Source organism: Capricornis sumatraensis, chromosome 19, assembly GCF_032405125.1.
Source record: "Capricornis sumatraensis isolate serow.1 chromosome 19, serow.2, whole genome shotgun sequence".
Lineage (NCBI taxonomy): Eukaryota > Metazoa > Chordata > Mammalia > Artiodactyla > Bovidae > Capricornis > Capricornis sumatraensis.
Window position 1 is genome coordinate 36,961,199 of NC_091087.1, and position 23,347 is coordinate 36,984,545.

At 43.7% G+C, this 23,347-nt stretch overlaps 1 protein-coding gene across 1 annotated transcript in view; it reads right to left on the minus strand.

The window, feature by feature from the left end:
* LOC138095305 (neuronal acetylcholine receptor subunit alpha-7) overlaps positions 1-23,347 on the minus strand; it is a 154,478-nt gene that overhangs the window by 56,588 nt on the left and 74,543 nt on the right. Inside the window, exon 4 of the mRNA XM_068991338.1 lies at positions 22,065-22,174. Within this exon, the coding sequence (XP_068847439.1) occupies positions 22,065-22,174 (110 nt within the window). The remainder of the gene's footprint in view (positions 1-22,064; positions 22,175-23,347) is intronic.

Here is a 23,347-nt window from a genome sequence, read left to right on the forward strand (position 1 = left end):
GCAGCAGGTGCAGTGGATTATCCCCACAACTAGCTTGAGACCCTGGACTTGTGAACCTTGTGAACAAGCTGGACTAAGGCCAGATCTGAGTAGGAGCTGACCCCACAGTCCCCACAGCAAGTCCAGAAACCGTACAATAAACACCAGAGGATTTTCTGAGTAGACAGATTGACTGGAGCACACTGTGTGGCGAGGACAGCTGACATCACAAGGTAATATTCTTATTATTTTTTGTTCAGTCACTAAGTTGTGTCTGACTCATGGTGACCCATGGACTGCAGCCTGCCAGTCTCCACTGTTCTCCACCATCTCCTAGAGTTTCTTCAAATTCGTATCTATTGCATCAGTGATGCTATCTAACCATCTCATCCTCTGCTGCCCCCCTTCTCTTTTACCTTCAATCTTTCCCAACATCAGGGTCTTTTCCAATGAGTTGGCCTTTCACATTATGTGGCCAAAGTAATAGAGCTTTATTGTCAGCATCAGTCCTTCCAATGAAAAGGGTTGATCTCCATAGGGCTGATCTTGCAGTCCAAGGGACTGTCAAGAGTCTTCTCAAGCACCACAATTTGAACACATCAGTTCTTCAGTGCTCATCCTTCTTTATGGCTAAACGCTCATATTGATACATGACTATCGGAAAAAAAAAACCATTGCTTTGAATATATGGAGCTTCATTGGCAAAGTGATATATCTGCTTTTTAATAAGCTGTGTAAGATGGTTATAGCTTTCCTTCCAAGGAGCAAGCATCTTTTAATTTCATGGCTGAAACAACAGTCTGCAGTAATTTTGGAGCCCAAGAAAATAAAATCTGTCACTGCATCAACTTTTTCCCCTTCTGTTTGCCATAAAGTGATGGGATACATACATACATACATACATACATACATACATACATACATATATATATATATATACACACACACACACACACAATTATGACTGATTTGTGTTGTTATATGGCAGAAGCCAATAAAAAATTGTAAAGCAATTTTCCACCAATTAAAAAATAATTTAAAATGTAAAAAAAAGACCTCACACAAATCAACGATAACAAAACAATGCAATCAAAAATAGGCAGTGGATCTGAATAGATATTTTTCCAAGGAAGACATAGAAATGGCCAACAGGAACATGAATGAAATAAAATGTGCAGCATCACTAATTATTAGGGAAATGCAAATCAAAACCACAAAGACATATCCTCTCACATCTGCCAGAATGGCCATCATCCAAAGGAGAAGAAATAACTAATGTTGGAAACGATATGGATGAAAGGCAATCTTCTTACACTGTTGGTGGGACTATAAATTGGTACAGCCACTATGGAAAATGGTAAGGAAATTCTTTTAAAAATTAAGACTAGAACTACCATATGGTCCAGCTATTTTATTTCTGGTCATTTATTCGAATAACCCAAGAACATTAATCTGATTAGATACAGTCACTTCTGTGTTCACTGCAGCATAATTTACAATAATCAAGATATCATAACAACCTAAGTGTCCACTGATGGAGAATGGATAAAGAAGACATACCCACACAATGGAATACTACTCAGTCCTCAAAAAGAATGAAACCCTGCCATTTGCAACAATATGGATAGACCTTGAAGGTGAAATAAGTCAAACAAATACTGTATGATTTCACTCGTGTGGAATCTAAACAAACTAATAATGGAACAAAATAAAGCAAATACAAACTCATAGGTACAGAGATCAGATTAGTGGTTACCAAAGAGGAAGAGGGTTTGGAGGATGGGTAAAATAAGTGAAGTGGGTCAACTATATGGTGGTGGATGGGAACTAGACTTGTAGTGGTCATCACTTTGAAGTGTATACAGATATCAGATTATAATGTATACCCCAAAGTAACAGACTGGTTCCAAACAGGAAAAGGAGTACATCAAGGCTGTATATTGTCACCATGCTTATTTAATTTATATGCAGAGTACATCATGAGAAACACTGGGCTGGATGAAGCATAAGCTGGAATCAAGATTGCTGGGAGAAATATCAATAACCTCAGATATGCAGATGATACCACCCTTATGGCAGAAAGTGTAGAAGAACTAAAGAGCCTCTTTATGAAAGTAAAAGAGGAGAGTGAAAAAGTTGGCTTAAAGCTCAACATTCAGAAAACAAGGATCATGGAATCCTGTCCCATCACTTCATGGCAAATAGATGGAGAAACAGTGGAAACAGTGTCAGACTTTATTTTTCTGTGCTCCAAAATCACTGCAGATGGTGACTGCAGCCATGAAATAAAAAGATGCTTACTCCTTGGAAGAAAGGTTATAACCAACCTAGACAGCATATTAAAAAGTAGAGACATTGACAACAAAGGTCCATCTAGTCATAGCTATGGTTTTTCCAGTAGTCATGTATGGATGTGAGAGTTGGACTATAAAGAAAGCTAAGCACTGAAGAGTTGATGCTTTTGAACTGTTGTATTGGAGAAGATTCTTGAGAGTCTCTTGGACTGCAAGGAGATCCAACCAGTCCATCCTAAAGGAAATCTTGGAAGGACTGATGCTGAAGCTGAAACTCCAATACTTTGGCCACCTGATGCAAAGAGCCGACTCATTTGAAAAGACCTTGATGCTGGGAAAGATTGAAGGTGAGAGGAGAAGGGGACAACAGAGGATGAGATGGTTGGATGGCATCACCGACTCAATGTACATGAGTTTGAATAACCTCCGGGAGTTTGTGATGGACAGGGAGCCCTGGCGTGCTGCAGTCCATGGGGTTGCAGAGTCTGAGTGACTGATCTGAACTAAACTGATGTCTATAAGCAACCATGGAAAGTGAAAATTCAATATTATAAATTGCTGTAATTAAATTAAACTCTTAAATATAAATTTAATGAAACATTTATAGAACCTGTATGCTGAAAATTACAAAATACCCATGAAAAAAAAAATCATAGAGTTAAACCACAATCACACATTGGGAGAGGCAACGTAGTATGTCAATTCTCCCCCAAATAATCTGTAGGTTTAACAAAGTGGCTATCAAATTTCCAGTAAGGTTTTTGTAGACATAGACAAGGTCACTCTGAATTTACAGAGACATAGGAAAATGAACTAAAAGAGCTAAAACAATTTAGAAAAAATAAGAATAAACTGAGAGGAAAAACACTATTTAATGTTAAGCCTTACTTAAAACTAAAGCAAGCAAGACAACATCGCACTAGTTGATGGAGGGACACTGACTAAAAGAACAGAACAGAGAACTCAACAGCAGACCCACACAGATATGCCCAACTGACTCTGGCAAAGACTTAAGGCAATTCAAAGGAGGGATATTATAACCTTTTCAAAGAAAGGAGTTGGACAACCTGGAAAACCATAGGCAAAAAGAATTCTGAATGAAGTCTCACATATTATACAAGAATTCACAAAAATAGCTCAAAAATGAATCACAGACTTGTATGTAATCCTTAACTATAAAACTCAGAAGGAAACAGGAGAGAATCTTCAGGACACCGGGGTAGGCTAAGATTTCTTAGACTCGATACCTAAACACAACCCATCAAGAAGAATCATTTAAATAAAAATGTTTAAAACATTACTCTGTGAAAAATCCAGTTAAGAATCTGACAAGCTATAGAAGGATAAGAAGTATTTTCAACAGATATCCAACTAGACTCATAGTTAGAATATAATATATAAAGAATTATTAAAATGCAAGAGTAAAAATAAATAATAAAATCAGCAATGATCAAATTAGGAAAAAAGCAAAATAAATGAACAGATACTTGATTAAAGAGGATACGCATACCTAATAAATACATAGGAAAATGTTCAACATTTTCCCATCATTAGTCATTGTGGAAATGCAAACTAAAACCACAATATTACTACATACCTATGAGAATGACCAAAGTAATAAATAAGGATAACATCAAATCCTTGTGAAGATGCAGTATAGCTGAGTCATGTATTTCTGAGAATGTAAATGGTACAGGCCTACTGAAATGGATATATAGTTTCTTATAAAACTAAACAGCTATGAATTATACAACCCAGCAACTGTACTCTTGTCTAATTTATACCAGAGAAATAAAAACTTATGTTCACATAAAAACCTGCACATGAATGTTCATAGTAGCTACATTTACAGAAGCTTAAAACTGTAAACACCATAAATGTCCCTTAATGAATGGATATTTAAACACATGTGGTACATCTATACTATGGAATGTTATTTAGCCACTCTCGAAAGGTTAAGAGTTCATTTACATAATATTACTGAAATGCCATAATTTTATATATATATATATCAGTTCAAATCAGTTCAATCGCTCAGTTGTGTCCGACTCTTTGAGACCCCATGGATTGCATCACGCCAGGCCTCCCTGTGCATCCCCAACTCCCGGATATGTGTGTGTGTGTGTATATATATATAAAATGACACCGCTACTGAGGGAAGAGGGGGATGGAAATGAAGCAATTAGACTTTGTAATGGCTATTGATACTAGTCGAACCATGAAGACTTTTTTTCACTTGCCCTTAGTCTGAAGTTGTTTTTTACATTAAGTGAGGTAAAGGGTCAACAAAGCCAAGACAAAAAGAAAATCACAACATCCTCTGGAAGGCCAGGAAGAGGCCACCTGCCACAACTCTTTAGAGGCACTCACTGGAAGTCTAGGGCTGCCCTCGTAGATCAGTAGTTAAAGAATCTGCCTGCAGTGCAGGAGACCTGGGTTCAATCCCTGGGTCAGGAAGATCCTCTGGAGAAGGAATGGCAACCCATTCCAGCATCCTTGCCTGGAAAATCCCATGGACAGAGGAGCCTGGTGGGCTGCAGTCCATGGGGTCGCAAAGAGTTGGGCATGACTGAGTGAGTAACACTTTCACTTTCTTTACTGGAAGTCTATAAAATGGAGCCCATTCTGTGTTCTGCTTACTAAGAACATCAAAGGAACTCTGTTATAGTCATAACACATCTTGCCTGTTGATTACAAAGTGGATAAGGAATCCTGTAACAATTCACTAAAGTTCTCTGAAACTACTGCATCCTGGAAAAATGAAAAGCAATACCCAGGTAAGTACCAGGGAGAAGCACTCAAATGGTTAGAATCAAGTCCCATTAGTTCTTTCATCACTGGCCACAATAATGTAAGCATCCTTCATCATTCAGTTTCTCTCTCTCTCTCTCTAGACAGCGAGACAAGAATTTAATTAAGGTTATTGTATGGGCTGAAATTCCTGATATCAAACCCCCAAATTCCTCCTCAGTTCAGTTGCTCAGTCGTGTCCGACTCTTTGCGACCCCATGAATCGCAGCACGCCAGGCCTCCCTGTCCATCACCAACTCCCGGAGTTCACTCAGACTCGCGTCCATTGAGTCAGTGATGCCATCCAGCCATCTCATCCTCAGTCGTCCCCTTCTTCTCCTGCCCCCAATCCTCCTAGTTTCCACCTGATTAAAGATATGCAAGTATATCTTGGGTATTCATGCCCCGCAGGTCAAAGTCTATCAAAGTTTGGTCCACGGGCCACTGGTAGCATATTCCGGAGCTGTACTCCACATCTGCTGTAGCCTACCCTGGGAGGGGTGGGGAGGTAGAGATGAAGCCCCCACCGCTAGCAAGTACTCAGGAGCTTCTTAGGCAGAGCAGAAGTCAGAAAATCCAATTAGAAAAGTCAAAATGAGTAGGAGGATCAAGGGTACCCATATGGGCTACAAGGACTCAGAGGACTACCCCAAAGAAAACTCTGAGCAGCCTGGGAATTTTTAAAGCTCACTGACTGTCTCCTCATGAACCTTTGGACCTGGTGCAGGAGGACTGCAGATATTGCTAGCACGGGGGCAGAGTGGTTCTAGGTTCTAAATCCTGGCTCTGGAACTTCCCTGCAGCAATGGTACTTCTGTTTACATACTCTTTTAGGTGCGATAGCTCAGATGCTGAAGAGTCTGCCTGCAAAGCAGAAGACCCCAGTTTGTTCCGTGGGTTGGGAAGATACCCTAGAGAAGAGAATGGCTACCCACTCTGGTATTCTTGCCTGGATAATCCCATGGACAGAGGAGCCTGGTGGGCTATATATAATCACAGGATCGCAAAGAGTTGGACACGAAAGAGCAACTAACATTCACTTTTCTTATGTGCTTTGGTGAGTTTTTAATCCCAGATAGGCAAAGATGGATGAAATTCATAGACTTACTATATACTCATGTTAGACAAGGAAGCAAAGACATAATCTCAACAGAGACCGAACAACTGTTAAATTCAGCTCTCATGGGCTGGTGCAGTTGTCCCAGATTTACCCCTCAATATTTCACAGTTATCCTCCTCACTGTTTTCCATCTTGCTTCCCTGTTAGTCACTGATGTGTAGCTATTATTTCATCTTCCTTACTCAACTCTAGCTCCAAGTCTGTCAGCAGAATCTATTTTTAAGCCAATAATCAACTAGAAGTAACAGGCAGCCCTTGTGTCTTCCTGCTATATTTAGATCTCTTATTTTTCATTTTTTCTTGTCCGTGCTCTGGCTACACCCTCCAGCAGACTGCTAACATAAGAGATATCTGCTGTCTTTGCCTTCTGTTTGACTTGGACGTGGATCGAACTTCTCAACTGCAAGTTTATGTTTGCTGCAGTTTTCCTGTGGATTGTGTTTATCCAATCATTAAAATTTCCTTTTAGTCTTGCCTTGTAATGCGTTCCATGAAGAGTCAGAGCTGAATTTAATATTGTTTTTCTGACTCTGTTAATTTGTTTCTTTTTTTTCAACATGGATACAAACTAACATGAACTGTTACTAAACCTACCAAATCAATCCATCCTTGCCCGCCTGGAACAAAAATTACGCGGTAGTTTTCATTCAGCGTGCTGCTGGAATTCATCAGGCATCTGCATTCTTATTTACATGTGAGATCTGTCAGCTGTTCCCTTCTGTTGAGATGTCTTCACCATGCTACCTAATATGTGTTAGCTTTATAAATTTGCCATTTTTTAATCCATGTTCCAGAATAATTTATTCAACATATATTTATCTATTCCTTGCTGCTATGTAAAAAGGTACCTTTTAAAATGTAAATATTTTCCAAACTTTTCCAATTTTATGTATTTTAAGTCTATTCTGATTTTATACTTCGTAGGCATATTTAGTAATTTTTATTTCCCTACAAAATCACCTGCTACCATCAGGTGTTCAATTTACATATATGTTCTTTCATTCATTCATTTTTTAGATGTTTTCAAATAACTAGAATTTTCGTTTGGAATTTCCTTTTTTATAAATGTGTATGTTTTGTTTTGGCCTTGGAAAGATCAGATTTAGCAGTATTTTTATTCAACAAATAAAAACTAAAGACAAAGGACAAGAAAAGAAACAAAATGAGTATCTTTTATATTGATTAAAGGCAAGTTTACTGAGAAAACAGTGTGGTCTTGAACTGCTAAATCTGCTGTCTTTCTGTGGCATTTTACAGATACACCTTATTTGATGGCTTTATTTTCATTATGTTCAATCATTTTGATTAAAATCTATCTTATGAACATGTCATAAAGTTGGTTTTTGTTTGTTTGCTTTCAACCAATTAGAGACTCTATTTTGTTTTGGGAATTGTTATGGGACTTAAACCTACCTGCATTTTTCTAATTAGAGATTGTTTTACTTTCTGCTCTTCTGTAAGTTGTCTTTTTACTATTGATATTGCTTATTTTTCTATTCATGCATCAGGGGCACTGACAATTTTTTATTCCTTATTTTGTGTCTAGTGGTTTGGAAGCTATTACCACTTATTTTCCTCCGTTAGCTACTCAGATATTTAACACATTGATTCACTTCTACTATTTAAGTGCTGTGCCTTTGTGTATCTAACTAAGGTATGCGTATCATTCATGGACCAGAAAAGCCCCACAGCAAACTTCTACTGTTACTGCTCTGCGTCTCCATCTCTTACCAATCAAATCTCTTGCTATTATTCATATTAAAATATTATCAAATATTTAAACTGAACTATGACTTTCAGAGGTTCTTTGTTAACAATTTCGGACTGTACTCCAGTCAGTATTTGAACCAAGATTTTCTCTCCCTTTTCTTTCCCAGCTCAGCAAGTTGGAGGTCCACTCCTAACCACGAAGCCGGCACCATAGGACACCCTCTGCCTCCAGCTCCACCTGAGGAGTTTTGTTCCCAGAATTTCCCAACCCTCCCCAGCTACCTGGGGGAGGCAACAAAATCTCCCTTGGTTTATTCTTATATTGCTGAAATATATCCTTGAGTAATGCTTTCAGACGGAACTGAAATGACTTGAGTCTTTACAAACTTGAAACTTCCTTAGTTGGTTGTTTTTATTTTTATTTTTTTGTCTGCTGTGGTGAACTCCCCTAGCGTATTTTTCAGCTTACTTATAACTTCTCTTTGGTTGTTGTTATTCAGTCACTAAGTCATGTCAGACGCTTTGCAACTCCACAGACTGCAACATGCCAGGTTTCCCTGTCCTTCACTATCTCCCAGAGATTGCTCAAACCCATGTCCATTTAATCAGTGATGGCATACAACCATCTAATCCTCTGTTGCCCCCTTCTCAACCTGCCCTCAGACTTTCCCAGCATCAAAGTCTTTCCCAATGAGCCAGCTCTTCGTATCAGGTGGCCAAAGTATCAGGGCTTCAGCTTTAGCATCAGTCCTTTGAATGAATAGTCAGAGTTGATTTCCTTCAGGATAAACTGGTTTGATCTTCTTGCAGTCCAAGAGACTCTCAAGAGTCTTCTCCAGCACCACAATTTGAAAGCATCAATTCTTCAGCGCTCAGCCTTCTTTATGGTCCAACTCTCACATCCATATATGACTAATGGAAAAACCGCAGCTCTGACTATATAGACTTCTGTCAGTAAAGTAGTATCTTTGCTTTTTAATATGCTGTCTAGGTTTGTCATAGCTTTCCTTCCAAAGAGCAACTGTCTTTTAATATCATGGCTGCAGTCACCATCCACAGTGAATTTGGAGCCTAAGAAAACTATCTGTTACTGTTTCCACTTTTTCCCTATTTATTTGCCATGAAGTGACAGGGCCAGTGGAAGTGAGAAATAGATTTAAGGCCTAGATCTGATAGATAGAGTGCCTGATGAACTATGGAATGAGGTTTGTGACACTGTACAGGAGACAGGGATCAAGACTATCCCCATGGAAAAGAAATGCAAAAAAGCAAAATGGCTGTCTGTGGGGGCCTTACAATTAGCTGTTAAAAGAAGAGAAGCGAAAAGCAGAGGAGAAAAGCAAAGATAAAAGCATCTGAATGCAGAGTTCCAAAGAATAGCAAGCAGAGATAAGAAAGCCTTCCTCAGCGATCAATGGAAAGAAATAGAGGAAAACAACAGAATGGGAAAGACTAGAGATCTCTTCAAGAAAATTAGAGATACCAAGGGAACATTTCATGCAAAGACGGGCTCGATAAAGGACAGAAATGGTATGGACCTAACAGAAGCAGAAGATATTAAGAAGAGGTGGCAAGAATACACAGAAAAACTGTACAAAAAAGATCTTTACGACCCAGATAATCATGATGGTGTGATCACTCATCTAGAGCCAGACATCCTGGAATGTGAAGTCAAGTGGGCCTTAGAAAGCATCACTACGAACAAAGCTAGTGGAGGGTATGGAATTTCAGTGGAGCTATTTCAAATCCTGAAAGATGATGCTGTGAAAGTGCTGTGCTCAATATGCCAGCAAATTTGGAAAACTCAGCAGTGGCCACAGGACTGGAAAAGGTCAGTTTTCATTCCAGTCTCAAAGAAAGGCAATGCCAAAGGATGCTCTAATTACCGCACAATTGCACTCATCTCACATGCTAGTAAAATAATGCTCAAAATTCTCCAAGCCAGGCTTCAGCAATACGGGAACCGTGTACTTCCTGATGTTCAAGCTGGTTTTAGAAAAGGCAGAGGAACCAGAGATCAAATTGCCAACATCCGCTGGATCATGGAAAAAGCAAGAGAGTTCCAGAAAAACATCTATGTCTGCTTTATTGACTATGCCAAAGCCTTTGACTGTGTGGATCACAATAAACTGTGGAAAATTCTGAAAGAGATGGGAATACCAGACCACCTGACCTGCCTCTTGAAAACCTGTATGCAGGTCAGGAAGCAACAGTTAGAACTGGACATGGAACAACAGACTGGTTCCAAATAGGAAACAGAGTACGTCAAGGCTGTATATTGTCACCCTGCTTATTTAACTTATATGCAGAGTACATCGTGAGAAACGCTGGACTGGAATAAACACAAGCTGGCGTCAAGATTCCCAGGAGAAATATCAATAACCTCAGATATGCAGATGACACCACCCTTATGGCAGAAAGTGAAGAGAAACTAAAAAGCCTCTTGATGAAAGTGAAAGAGGAGAGTGAAAAAGTTGGCTTAAAGCTCAACATTCAGAAAACGAAGATCATGGCATCCGGTCCTATCACTTCATGGGAAATAGATGGGGAAACAGTGGAAACAGTGTCAGACTTTATTTTTCTGGGCTCCAAAATCACTGCAGATGGTGACTGCAGCCATGAAATTAAAAGACGCTTACTCCTTGGAAGAAAAGTTATGACCAACCTGGATAGCAGATTGAAAAGCAGAGACATTACTTTGCCAACAAAGTCCATCTAGTCAAGGCTATGGTTTTTCTAGTGGTCATGTATGGATGTGAGAGTTAGACTGTGAAGAAGGCTGAGCGCCGAAGAATTGATGCTTTGGAAGTGTGGTGTTGGAGAAGACTCTTGAGAGTCCCTTGGACTGCAAGGAGATCCAACCAGTCCATTCTAAAGGAGATCAGCCCTGGGATTTCTTCGGAAGGAATGATGCTAAAGCTGAAACTCCAGTACTTTGGCCACCTCATGAGAAGAGTTGACTCACTGGAAAAGACTCTGATGCTGGGAGGGATTGGGGGCAGGAGGAGAAGGGGACGACAGAGGATGAGATGGCTGGATGGCATCACTGACTCGATGGATGTGAGTCTGAGTGAACTCTGGGAGTTGGTGATGGACAGGGAGGCCTGGCGTGCTGCGATTCATGAGGTCGCAAAGAGTCGGACACGACTAAGCGACTGAACTGAACTGAACTGAACTGATAGGGCCAGATGCCATGATCTTATTTTTTTGAATGCTGAGTTTTAAGCTGGAGATTTTATTCTCCTCTTTCACCTTTATCAAGATTCTCTTTAGTTCCTCTTCACTTTCTGCCATTAGGGTGGAATCATCTGCGTATCTGAGGTTATTGATATTTTTACTAGAAATCTTGATTTCAGTTTGTGATTCAACCAGCTGGCACTGTACATGATGTACTCTGCGTGTAACTTAAACGAGCAGGGTGACAATATATAGCCTTGACGTACTCCTTTCCCAATTTGGAACCAGTCCATTGTTCCATGTCACTGTTATCTTCAATAAAAGACTATAAATCATGCTAAAAGATAACTGGAGCAGTTTAAATTGGATACTCCTTCATGATAGATTGGTATGGAATGTGAAGGAGAAAAGAGAAGATAAACTCTATGGGTTATGACCCATAAGCCACACTGCTGCCCCAAACAAGCCAGAATTACTCATGCTGGGACTGAATCTCTCCATCTAGAGCTGTGAGTGCCAAACATTAAGGCCTCCAGCAATCCCCTACTACACCAGGGTCATGGCCCCCAATACTGCATCCACTCACTCTAATTTGCTGCCTTCCATGTGCTTTTTTGGAGAAGGTGATGGCACCCCACTCCAGTACTCTTGCCTGGAAAATCGTATGGACGGAGAAGCCTGGTAGGCTGCAGTCCATGGGGTTGTGAAGAGTCAGACACAACTGAAGTGACTTAGCATGTGCTTTTTGCCATGTTCACTTTTGGTAAAAAAATAAAAATAAAAAACATATGAATAGAACGTGGTCCCTTTGACAAAGCTCATTGGCTAGAGGCAAGAAACCTGAGTGTTAGACTGTATTTGCCATGTGACATGATGCTGAGAAACACTAAGTTCTCTGAGGCCCACCGTATCCCAGAGGCAGAGACAGCACAGGGTGTCAAGGGCAGAGTCCTGGAGGAGAAGTCTGGCTGGCTGGATCTGAATACCTTACTGGACTTCATCCTGGCCTAATATCCTGTTCATTACCCTCTTCCTTGAATTTAAAGCAATGCATTGGGGGTCCTGCAACACTTATTCCCTCCCAAGACTGTCACTCACGGTCTGCTCTAAGACCCCCTAGCCATGGCCTCATCTAGTTTCTGCATGAGGTGTCTTGTCCTGTTGGCTTCCAAGCCTTCATCTAACTGTTGTCTCCTTGTAGCCACTTGTTCTGGGAGGACCACATACATTATTACCTAAGCTGGGCCACTCTTAAAAGTGAAAAGCATACAGTTAATAGCTGTGCCAGGACTGCCCCTAGCAGATGGGTCCTATCTGGCCCCTTCCCAGAAACAACCTCTCCCCTCTCCCACTAGATGACCATCTCTCTCCTCCAGAGCTTTCTAAGATGCCAGACCCCTGACTCACATTATCTTTTTCTATAAGATGAGCCCTTGTCTTAGACCCATGATGAGGTCATCAAGTGTTGCAAAAGTCAAAGGTTTGGGAGTTTGTCCTGTGTTTCACACACACCAATGCCTTGGTTCTGTGTTTCAGAAACAGTTTCTTTAATTGTGAGTGAGGGAGAGTAACTCCACAAGACTTCACTGCAGTCAGAATTCAGATCAGGTGAGCCCACCAGGATACAGCCACATGCGACTGACTACAAATGCCTCAAGGACAGTGAAGGTGTCCTGAGACGATCCCCCTGAGCAGAAATGATAGCATCAGCTACACACCCGCCTGGGGGGCTGGTTCCTCCAGACTTCAAGGCATGCCGTGGACACACTCAGCTTGACCTGGCCCCTGCACATCTGAGGTCCTGAGGGCTTCAGGACAGAACCAGCACCCGCTCCTACAAAGTCTTGTCCTTGTCAATCACAACTTCCCCTGCTCTCCTTCCTCTGTGTGGGTGGCCAGTGAGCATAGCCTGGGTGTGTGTGTGGGTTTGTGTGTGTGCTAAACTGCTTAGTCATGTCCAACTCTGTTACCCCATGGACTGTAGCTGTAGCCTGGGTAGGCAGTGGAAATCCTGTAGGAACCCCCATAGCAGGCTGGGGAGAGGGCAGAGTGAGAGCTGACCTTGGCCCCTCCACTCCCGCAGGAGGCTTTGAAGGATGACCAAACTCCCCATTGAATTCCTGTCTCACGTATTTACTACACAGACCCTTACAGCCAAGTTGGCTCCGTGTCTGATGCCAGGAAGATCAATAAACTCATCTGCCAAAGCCAGTCTCTTGGGCTGGATGGGTCTTACAGCCCTCAGGGTGCAGGGAGCAGAGGGCTTCCTGAGGCAGCCTGGCATCAAGGGTAAGAAGACAGTATTAAAGCGCCACCCTGGATGCAAAGCCGTCCCTAGAAAACTGCTGGCTGCAGTGCCTGGCTCTCTGAAATTCTGCTCCAGCTCTCACCCAGCAGCTTACATTCTGTCATTCCTAGCTGGCCAGCAAGGGATTTGTTCAAGGAAAAGTCAGTTGTCGATGATGAGGAAAGATCATAAAGAAGTGATGGTCTGAAAATCCCTCAGTGGCTCTGAAACTGGGAGAAGCCAGGCTCACTCCTTCCAGAAAGAGAAGCTGAGACAGAATGGCCAGAGAAGGTCTGAAAATGGAGTCTATTCCGAGGGAGGGAGAGAGGAGTGATGTCAATTTGTCTAACCTGTGGAAAAATAAAACACAAGAACTCTAAAAGCACAACTAGAGGCAAGTACTCTGGAGTCAGGCATGTCCTGCTGGGTGATCTCAGGCAAGGGGCTCAACTTCTTTGTGCACCGGTTTCCTGCACTTGGGCCTCCCTGGTGGCTCAGATGGTAAAAAAAAAAAAAAAAAAAAAAAAATCTGCCTGTGACGTGGGAGACCTGGGTTCGATCCCTGGGTTGGGAAGATCCCGTGGAGGAGAGCACGGCAATCCACTCCAGTAATCTTGCCTGGAGAATCCTCATGGACATAGGAGCCTGGTGGGCTACAGTCCATGGGGTCACAAAGAGTCGGACACGACTGAGCAACTAAGCACACACACATCCTTGCCCTGAGATGCGAACGCTAATGCAGACTTTGGAGCCATTCGGCCCTTTGCAGAAAGAGTGGAGCAAAGCTAGGGCACTAGAGATCTGCAAGTGCAGTCCATGCTGTGCGGAGAGGCTGGGCTCCAAATCAGGATGAGGCAGCCGGGTCTCTGGGCTCCAGGCGGCTGAGTGAGTATGCACATCCATGTGCCCTCCATCCCCTGATTTTACCAAGATACTGGAGGAACAAACACAGATAAAACACAACCACTGCCGTAAGCTGGGAGGAGTGTACAAGCAGAAAAGAAGCGATAACTTCCAAACAAGATAACCGTGGGATGGAAATCAGTTGCTAGCAAGTCAGAGAAAGAATATGAATTTGAATTTTGACCATTACTGAGAGCAAAAATGGAAATGCAATCCTGCAGAGGCTCTCCTGTCTCATTCAAAATAAAAGCAAAGACCTGGTAGACTTGGGCAGCACCCGTTGTATCTCTGATCCCCTCACCTGACTCATGCCCACCAATCTGGCCCCTTCTGTTCCAAGGACAGATCTAGATGACAAGTTCCTGCCTCAAGGTAATCCAAAAAAGATACAGCTTGTAAAGATAAAGTCATGACACACAAATATAAAATTAACATATTTGTGTCAGACATTGTTTAAGTCATTAATTAATGAGGGAAACAGCAAGGCATGAAAATCCACTTCTGAGGAGCATCCAAAGGGCAGACATGGACACAGGCGACCAGGAATGCCGATCCCATCTATTCACAGAGAAGTCAGTCCATCAGACAGAATCCATTTGCTTCTCAGTGGACTGGGATAACTTCCATCACTACCAGTCCGAGAACTTGCAAAGTTGAAAGGTGGTTCAAGGACCATGGCCTACTGATCATTAGAACATCTGATAACCTGGGAGGTGCAGGTGACCTCACACGGAGATGCCACAGATGCCCGCTTATCTTTCTCTCCTTCACCATTTTATTTATTTTATGATGGTAATGATGTTTTGCATTTCAAAGCCGTTCACCATCTTTCCTGAAGCCTAGGTGCCTGTTTTTTCTGCCAAGAGCATTCACCTCCCTGATGCTCTGATTTTTTCCATGGCCTCCCTCTTCGGTCTCACAGCCCACATCTGGCTCCAGCATGTGTGAGGCTCCCTCCCCAGTTCTTACAGCCCCCAAAACTGGGTGCATGTTCTCCCCTCTCTCTCTCCCTTTCTCTAGAGGGCAGGGAGTTTTGTCCATCTTGATGGCTGCTGTATCCTGGGATCCTAGAACAGTGTGTGACAACAGCATGTAAGCCTTCATTAAATATTGGTTGAGCAAAGAGACAGATGAAAAACAAACATCAACAGCAGCAGGGGTGAGAAGGGGGAGGTCTGGATGGACACAGGTTGGCAGGTTCCACTCACTTTCTAAAAACTGCTTTGCCCTCTTGCCACGTCATGTTATTTGCAAACAGCCTCCCTCCAGATTAGGTCAGATTTGATAATGGAAGTGCTATCACAGCATTCCCTAAAGCCTCTTTCTCTAAGATCCAAAGCTGAAAAGTTACCTTTGTTCACCTGGAGATTCCTGTCCCCATCAAGAGACATGATGCCTCCACCCTGACCCCCACCCCCAGACCAGCCACAGCTGCATGATGGGCCTGGGAGCACCAACTCCAGAACCCCCTTCTGGAGCCAATGGCAGCGACAGCACTGAGTCTAAGGTATTCACTCCCTAAGATCCTATTCCATACATGGACCATTATGATACCATGATTTGACCCAGGGGAGCAACTGCCACTCACAAGCATGCAAGTCCCTGCTCATCTCTATCATCTTTGCTACCTACCTGCCTCCTCTACTTTGCCTGAGTCCCAGGATGCTTCCTCATTACTCAATCACTGCTGCCCTCCCCTCAAGAGCCAGGATGGGATCTCCAAACAGGCCAAGGTGAAAATGACTGGAACATCAGTGGCCAGCTCACCTGCACTGAGTTGACCATGCCGGCAGCCATCCTCCCCATGTCTGAGGCCCTGACAGCTGCCCAGGCAAGAACTGGCATGGCAGCCCTGCCCGAGGCTCCTGTTCATGCATGGGACAGGCAAGCAGAATGACATTCCTAGAAGCAGCAGTCAGTCTATCACAGAAGGAAGTTGGCAGATAAGCATCCTGGACATCCCCACTGCCCATAGCAGTAGCTTTTTAAAGTATTCTGTATTGTTTTCCCTCCCTCCCCTGCCCCACTTAGTCTCTCAGATTATGTGCACCCAAATCCTCGTCTTGGGCTGATGTCCAAGGGACCCTAAGACACTTAGGGAAGAGAATAAATTCTATGTCACTGGTGACTCACTGATCACCACAATTGCAAACCCCTGGGGGTCAGATCACACTGCACCCAGGTGTGTCCTTTGTGTACCACCCTCCCCTCCTTCCAGGCTCTGCCATCAGCCACAGGGTCAGGGGAGTATGTGACAGAAAGAGGGCTGGGGCCAGAGGCCTGCAGCCTCAGAGCCAGGCAGGAGCCTGCAGATGTGTGAATGTGGTTTTGCACAGACTATAAAAAGAAAATGGTTGACACCCCATGCAGTCCTAAAAATACAGAGTCAACAAAAACATCAGCAAATTACATTCATCAATGAAGATTCCATTACTGTCACAGGATTTTCTGATGAAACAGCTCAAGAACTGAGAAGTCCAGAGAGACTAAGGTAGCCACCCAGGGTTGCACAATGCAGGGGTGGCTAAGATGTTGCTGGGGTTCAGACTTTTCTCTGCAAAGCAATGCTGATACCAGTTAGGCCTTTCATTCTACCCAAAAGGCATTGTAGCTTTTCCTAGGTCATGACTCAATCTGAGGGAAGCCATTCACCACACCATGAGGACATTCAACTCATAGAGAGGCCCATGTGTGTAAGAATTAAGGTTCCTAAGGGCCAACATCAACTTGCTAGCCATCTGGGTGAGTCACCTGGTTGGACACCCCAGTCAGGCTCCCTGTTGACTGCAACCTCAGCCAATATTGGGCTGAAACTTCATGAGACCTGGAGCCAGACCACCTACTGGACCCCTCCCCAAATCCTTGAGGCACAGCAACTGGGAGAGGTTACAGCAATTCTTATTTTAAATTTTGGAGTGATTTGTCCTCCAAAGACAGGAACTACAGTAAATACCATTTGTCCCAATTAGGATCGGTTGGGATTCCTTTAGCTGATGACTGGTATTTTTTATAATTTCTGGAAAATTCCCAGCCATTATTTCTTTAAACATTGCTACTCCCTCATTTTCTCTATTATTTCTATCTTAGACTTCAGTTAACACTTTAAGAACATCTCAGTCTATTCTGCAAGTCACAGCTTTTCTCTTATTTTTCATCTTTGTGCATTTCTTTGCTGCGCTCTGTATCGACAGCTTATTGTGTCTTTCAGTTCACCGTGAACCATCTGCCATTTAACCTATTCACACTTTTCAAACTGATATACAATTTGCAAGCAGCAAACACAGATTTCTGGTGTGTGGCTTTCACTGAATTTTGATGCAGATTATATTCATGTAACTATAACCACCATAAAGTCAAGATACAGACACTCCATTATCTCAGAAAGTTCCCTCATGCCCCTTTCTTCTGTCCCTCCCAGAGGTAACCATTTTATTGATTTGTATCCCCTATTCTAGCCAAAAAGGAGGGAGGAAAATGGTAACAAGCCATCCAGAATCGCTACTCACTTTGAGTAAGGTTGTGTTCAGACAAATCCTTGAACTGCAGGCTTAAACTAAAGCAGAATGAAGCAGACAAGAAATCACTGGGTTCGTCATCTAGCAGGGATGCTGCTATTAGCCCCTGTCCTCACCTCAGAGCCACCCAGCCAGCTGGTGGGCAATCAACTTATTCACCATTCATCAGGAGAATAAAGCAGCCCCTCCCAGAAATGATGCAGAGACCTCTTCGAAGCACAGAAAATGGATTCTATCTCAAAAACCACATGGGGCTCACACCTGGACTACAAAATTGAGCTGGAATAGGAGAACTGTTACATACACGTTGGTGATGTTTCCCCTGACGTGAATCAATGCTCCCCTCCAAACCTTGGCTCACACAGAAGGGTGGCACGTCCCCTCCTCCAGGAAGTGGCCCCACCCTCGCCACATATATGTAATGAAACAGCGCATGGGCTCACCGAGGAAATACATCAGTTTGAGAACCTTTGGCTGGTGCACAGTACTAAACTTAACCTCTCTCAAAATCTCCCATAGCAGAGTATCAGAAAGTCAGGATCTCACTAAGCTCAGGCCTGTTTTTGCTACTTTCCATGTTCATTTCTAGACTCAGATACCTAGGCTTGTATCTTCCAGGCTGCCAATGTGACTTTCCTCCTCCTCTTTCTTCCTTTGTTGGCGTTAGCAGCACCAGCATCACACAGGTCGTCCCCTTGGCTCCTCCGCCTCTTGCCTGTACCCCACCCTCCTTCCATCTTGTCTGTACACACATAGTTGTGAGGTGCTTTCCAGGAGCCCATGAAGCGGGGGGCAGCACCTGCAGGCGGTGGGGCACAGGAACCTCTTTCTAGGAGAACATGTGACAGAGAGAGGTGTCTGGAGTCAGAGGGGAGTTCAGTTGAGGTCTGGGGGTGAGAGAAGATGAGGGCCCCACACTAAGGGGGGCAAGGACAAATGATGGGAGTCGGGGAACATCCCTGAGCTGACCAACAGTAGGTGGAAGAGGAGGCAGCAGAGTTTGGGGTGGTGGTGCCCACACATACCTGGGGCAGGAGGAGTGGCAGCAGAGGGAGCCCCCGGAGGCAGGGACAACAGGGTCACCCTGCATCTCCCTGTCCGCCTGGCCCCACAGGCGCCCTGAACTGAGCGCTCCTTCATTATTACGCATGCCTGCTTTGGTCCTTCCGCTCCCCCCCGTCTTCACTCTGACCTCCCTGCCTCCCTCCCTGGTGCCCTGGAGAAGGGGACTGATTTCTCCTCCCTTCTCTGGGCCCCTCCCTACTTTGCCCAACAGGACCAGGTGAAGGGCTGGTCTGAATTCCTACTCTGGGTCCCTAAGGGGCAGGCAGCCCCCGCTTCATGCCTCTCTGGAACTCACTAGGCCATGTGGAAAAGGCTCAGGAGGGGAAGAGGCACTTGAGGTGGTGCAGGTACAGCCCAGATTGAGCTCCACCCACAGCACCATCACCACCACCACCACCAGCTTCGGGGGTGTACCCCCACACACAAGCTCATCTGAGCCCCAGCCACTGCCTGCTGCCAACATCTCATAGAACAGCTATGAGATAGCCACATGGGCCGGGCCAGCTCCCATGGTGAGAAATAAAAGGCATAGTGTTTTTTTTTCTTAAGCCATTAAATTCAGGGTCACTTAAGCAGTGAAAGATAACTGGTGCTGTGTCTACAGCTGGCTTCGGTAACTTTTTAACCTTCCTACCCCACACTGTGCCAGTGTGGACATGCCAGCCATGTAGTCAACAGTTACTTTAGGTAAAAAGCCCCACATCTCACTTCTCAGAAGAAAATTAATGCAGGAGAGGAGGCAGTCTCTACAGACAGTGTGCTACAGGCTGGTGCAGGCAGTCAACAGGCACATGGAAAGGTGAAGAGGGGAGATGGTTATATGGAGCTCCAGGGGAAACACAAGAGGAAGAAGGGGATGGATTATTCCTGGGGCCTGGTCCCTGGTGGCATCTGTCAGAAAGAGATGGCTGCATCTTTGTTCCTTGAAATTCAAGTATGTATAGAATTCTTGGAAACTCTTCATTAGTTAGAATGTCAGAAACGCCAAACATATACTGAGGTTTAAGATCTTAAAAGTAAGTCATAAGAACCATCACTTAAAACCTCATTGTTAAAAATTCTACCATGTTTATTTTTTATTTCAGATGAAAAAACTGTGTTGGGAACAGTGAAAAACATTATTGGCATTTCTTTTTAAAATGTCAAACCATCTTACTTAAAGCTGAGATTCTCATCCCCATGCCTTTGAGCACACAACTACCTTTACAGATTATTCACTCTTTACTGAGTACCACACCAAGCATGCTATGTGTATCTGCAGTTCATTCTTCCAGACTGTGAGGTTGGCACTTACTTACCCTATTGGGCAAAGGAGGCATCTGAGACTTACAGACATAGTAAATATTATGGCTAAGATTTACACCCACTTAGTCCATCTAAACCCTTGTCCTTAAGCAGTCAATGGCAATATTGCTGTTATAGACTGAACTGTCTCCCCATGAAAGTCATAGGCTGAACCCCTAACTAATTCACACGCTCAAGTATCTCCAAGTGAAACTGCAGTTGTAAGCCGAACCTTTTTTTAATATAAATTTATTTAATTGGAGGTTAATTACTTTACAATATTGTATTGGTTTTGTCATATAACAACATGAATCCACCACAGGTATACATGTGTTCCCCATCCTGAACCCCCCCCCCCTCCTGCCTCCCCATACCATCTCTCTGGGTCGTCTCAGTGCACCAGCCCCAAGCATCCAGTATCGTGCATCGAACCGAATCTCTAATGAGGTAAACCTAAGGTAAAATGAAGTCATCAGAGTGAACCCTAATTCAGCGTGACTAATGTTTTCACAAGCAAAGATGAGGACTCAGACACGCACACACGGGGAGAACATGTAAGGACACGGGAGAAGACGGCCATCCACAAGCCACGGAGAGAGGCCCCGGGAGAAACCAACTCTGCGGACCTGAGACCCCGGGGGCCTCCAGCCTTCAAGAGAAAATAAATTTCTGTTGTTTAAGTCACCCAGTTAGTGGTTATTTTTTTCTGGCAGCTCTGGAAAACTAATATAGCCCCTAGGAAACAGAGGGGCCAAGGAGCAGGCATGGGGACTCACGTGCTTCTACTCAATAGGGGACTGCTTTTGCTGACCTGAGACACCGTACAAAACTCGGCTGCTGGAACTCAGTGGAGGTACTGGAGGGTGGTGGCAAATCAGCCAAGGTAATCTTCTAGAGACAGGCCCAAGAATTCAAGTGAAATGTGATACCAGGAAGAAAGAAAGAGAATTCAAAGTGGATATGAAACATAAAATCACTCAGCCTTCTGGAAGCAGTCCTTGTAGGACAAACCCATCAGCTGGTCCTGAGGGATGACTGTGCCCACAGGGAGCAGCTGACGGCAGCACTGTTTCCCTGAGTCACACAGGTGCTGGGATTCCTTTTTTCCAAGTGGGACCAGAGACAGCAGCCGTCACTAGGAAATAGCTTTCGTGAGTATGAAGCCAGTTATCACGTCTCTTATTGGAAAGAGAGGCTCTGAGTTCCCTTAGTTTACTATGTAGTTTAGCAAGAAATTTTGGTGCTTATTGGAAAGAGAGGCTCTGGGTTCCCTTAGTTTACTATGTAGTTTAGCAAGAAATTTTGGTGCTTCAAGAAATTTAATCTGCTTGGATAGAAACCCGCCTCCTGGACTTCCACTCCACAAATCAGATGGCCTTGGCTGACTGACAAACCCTTCCTTTCCTGACCTCAGGAGATGGACTATTAGAAGATGACGACTGCCCTTCTCCCATCAGGTACAGGCTTCCGAGTGCGGCTAGAGATGAGTCTCCTGTGCTCAGCCGCCCTGCAGTGCCCTCAGTGCACAATGGCAGAGCATTAAATGAGGACCTGAGTCCAGACAGTGGACTCCAGCCATGTATCCTGTTGACCTGCAATTTCTCTTGCTGTGACTGTAACTGCTGTCATTCAGAGGCAAACTTATGACTACATGCAAAAACGTCTGTGCCAATATGTACACAAGTACCTACAAATCTGTAATGCACAGTCCTGTGGACACAGCCATTGAGGGCAGCGTGTCGGATGCTGCAGGCCTGCGTGCTGGGACAGAGAATGCCAGACACAGGACAGAGCTGCTTCCCACAAAGCCTCATCAGAATCCATAATCCCAAATTATAGATAAAGTACCCAGAATTTCTATAAAGTACTCAAATATGCTTGACTGTTAAAACACATCCAAGAATAAACTCATTTCTTTCCCTTTTGTCCACTGAGCTTACCTGTTGTAGAGGAGAATGTCTGGCTTCCAGATCTGGCCGTCTGGGAAACGAACAGTCTTCACGCCTGGATACTCGGATGCATTCCACTGTAAATAGTGATCTGTCCAAGTCTGACAAACACAGACGGCAGCATTAGCAGCACTTTGCTTTCTTGCCTGCTAATATATCTTATGAGAGATTATTAGATAAGTTCAAAACCAAAAACAGTTCCAGACACTCATTTACATAATTGAGTTGCTATCTGTAAAATATATGGAAACTGGGAATTAAATAATCCCTTACTAAATGACCATGAATAGCATAAAAATCACATTTAAGATCCTGCTGTCACCACGACCATAGTCAGAGGGTAGCATTAAAGTTAATTCCAGTCCACTGCATGCCCCCAAGCCCTTCTCTCCTGTAGCAGATGGACTTTTTTTCCTAGCCAAATGAAAACTGTTTCGCTTTCAAAGTTTTGGGACACTCTGGACAAATAAATTCATTATTTCAGTTAGAAGAACTAGATTGGAAAAATGTCGAAGATTTATTTCCATAAAACAACTTCATGCAGCTGCAGGGGTACCTCTTAGAAATGTCTAAGGGCCTATACTTGGATTTGAATTATTATTTTCAGGTAGGAATACTGCTTCTGACACCAAAACTCAAAAATGCAAACATGGGCATTGGTACTAAAACAATGAATCAGGACACAGAGGTACAGAGTAAGACCCAGGAAATATTTATAAGCACGTGAACATGAGTGTGTCTTTCTGGGGCTAAACCTGAAATTGGTTCTTGAGGGATCTTTGTAAGAGGAAGGTCCATTGCTGGAGTTCTCTGCCCTCGGACCACGCACCCCAGAGCTACCTGAGGTCCACTGGCTTTGTAAAGACTGCTCAGGTAGGACCCCACCTGCACTGCTGGCAACCAGCAGCACCCAGCCAGGACTGCAAGGCTGCCAGGTTTGGACTTACCAGCTCCTACAGGTGTGCATTATCAGAGCAGATGCCATAAAGGCCTCCATCCTGTATTCAGTCCCCCTAGGACTACCTGCTCTGAGTGCAAACTTTCTCACATTTAAAAAGGTATGTGATGCAACACCCCAAGCTGGCCCAGGGGCAATTCCTCATAATTAATCATTATTTCTGCAGCAAAACATGCATATTTATCCTAAAAGTAAATGCCTCGATTGCATATCAATTTGTTTGATTTTAGACCTGATCAGTTTGATGTAAAGTCATAAAAACAAAAACAAACAAAAACCCTGTCATGTTCAGAGCTGCCAAGATCTGAGAACTGCC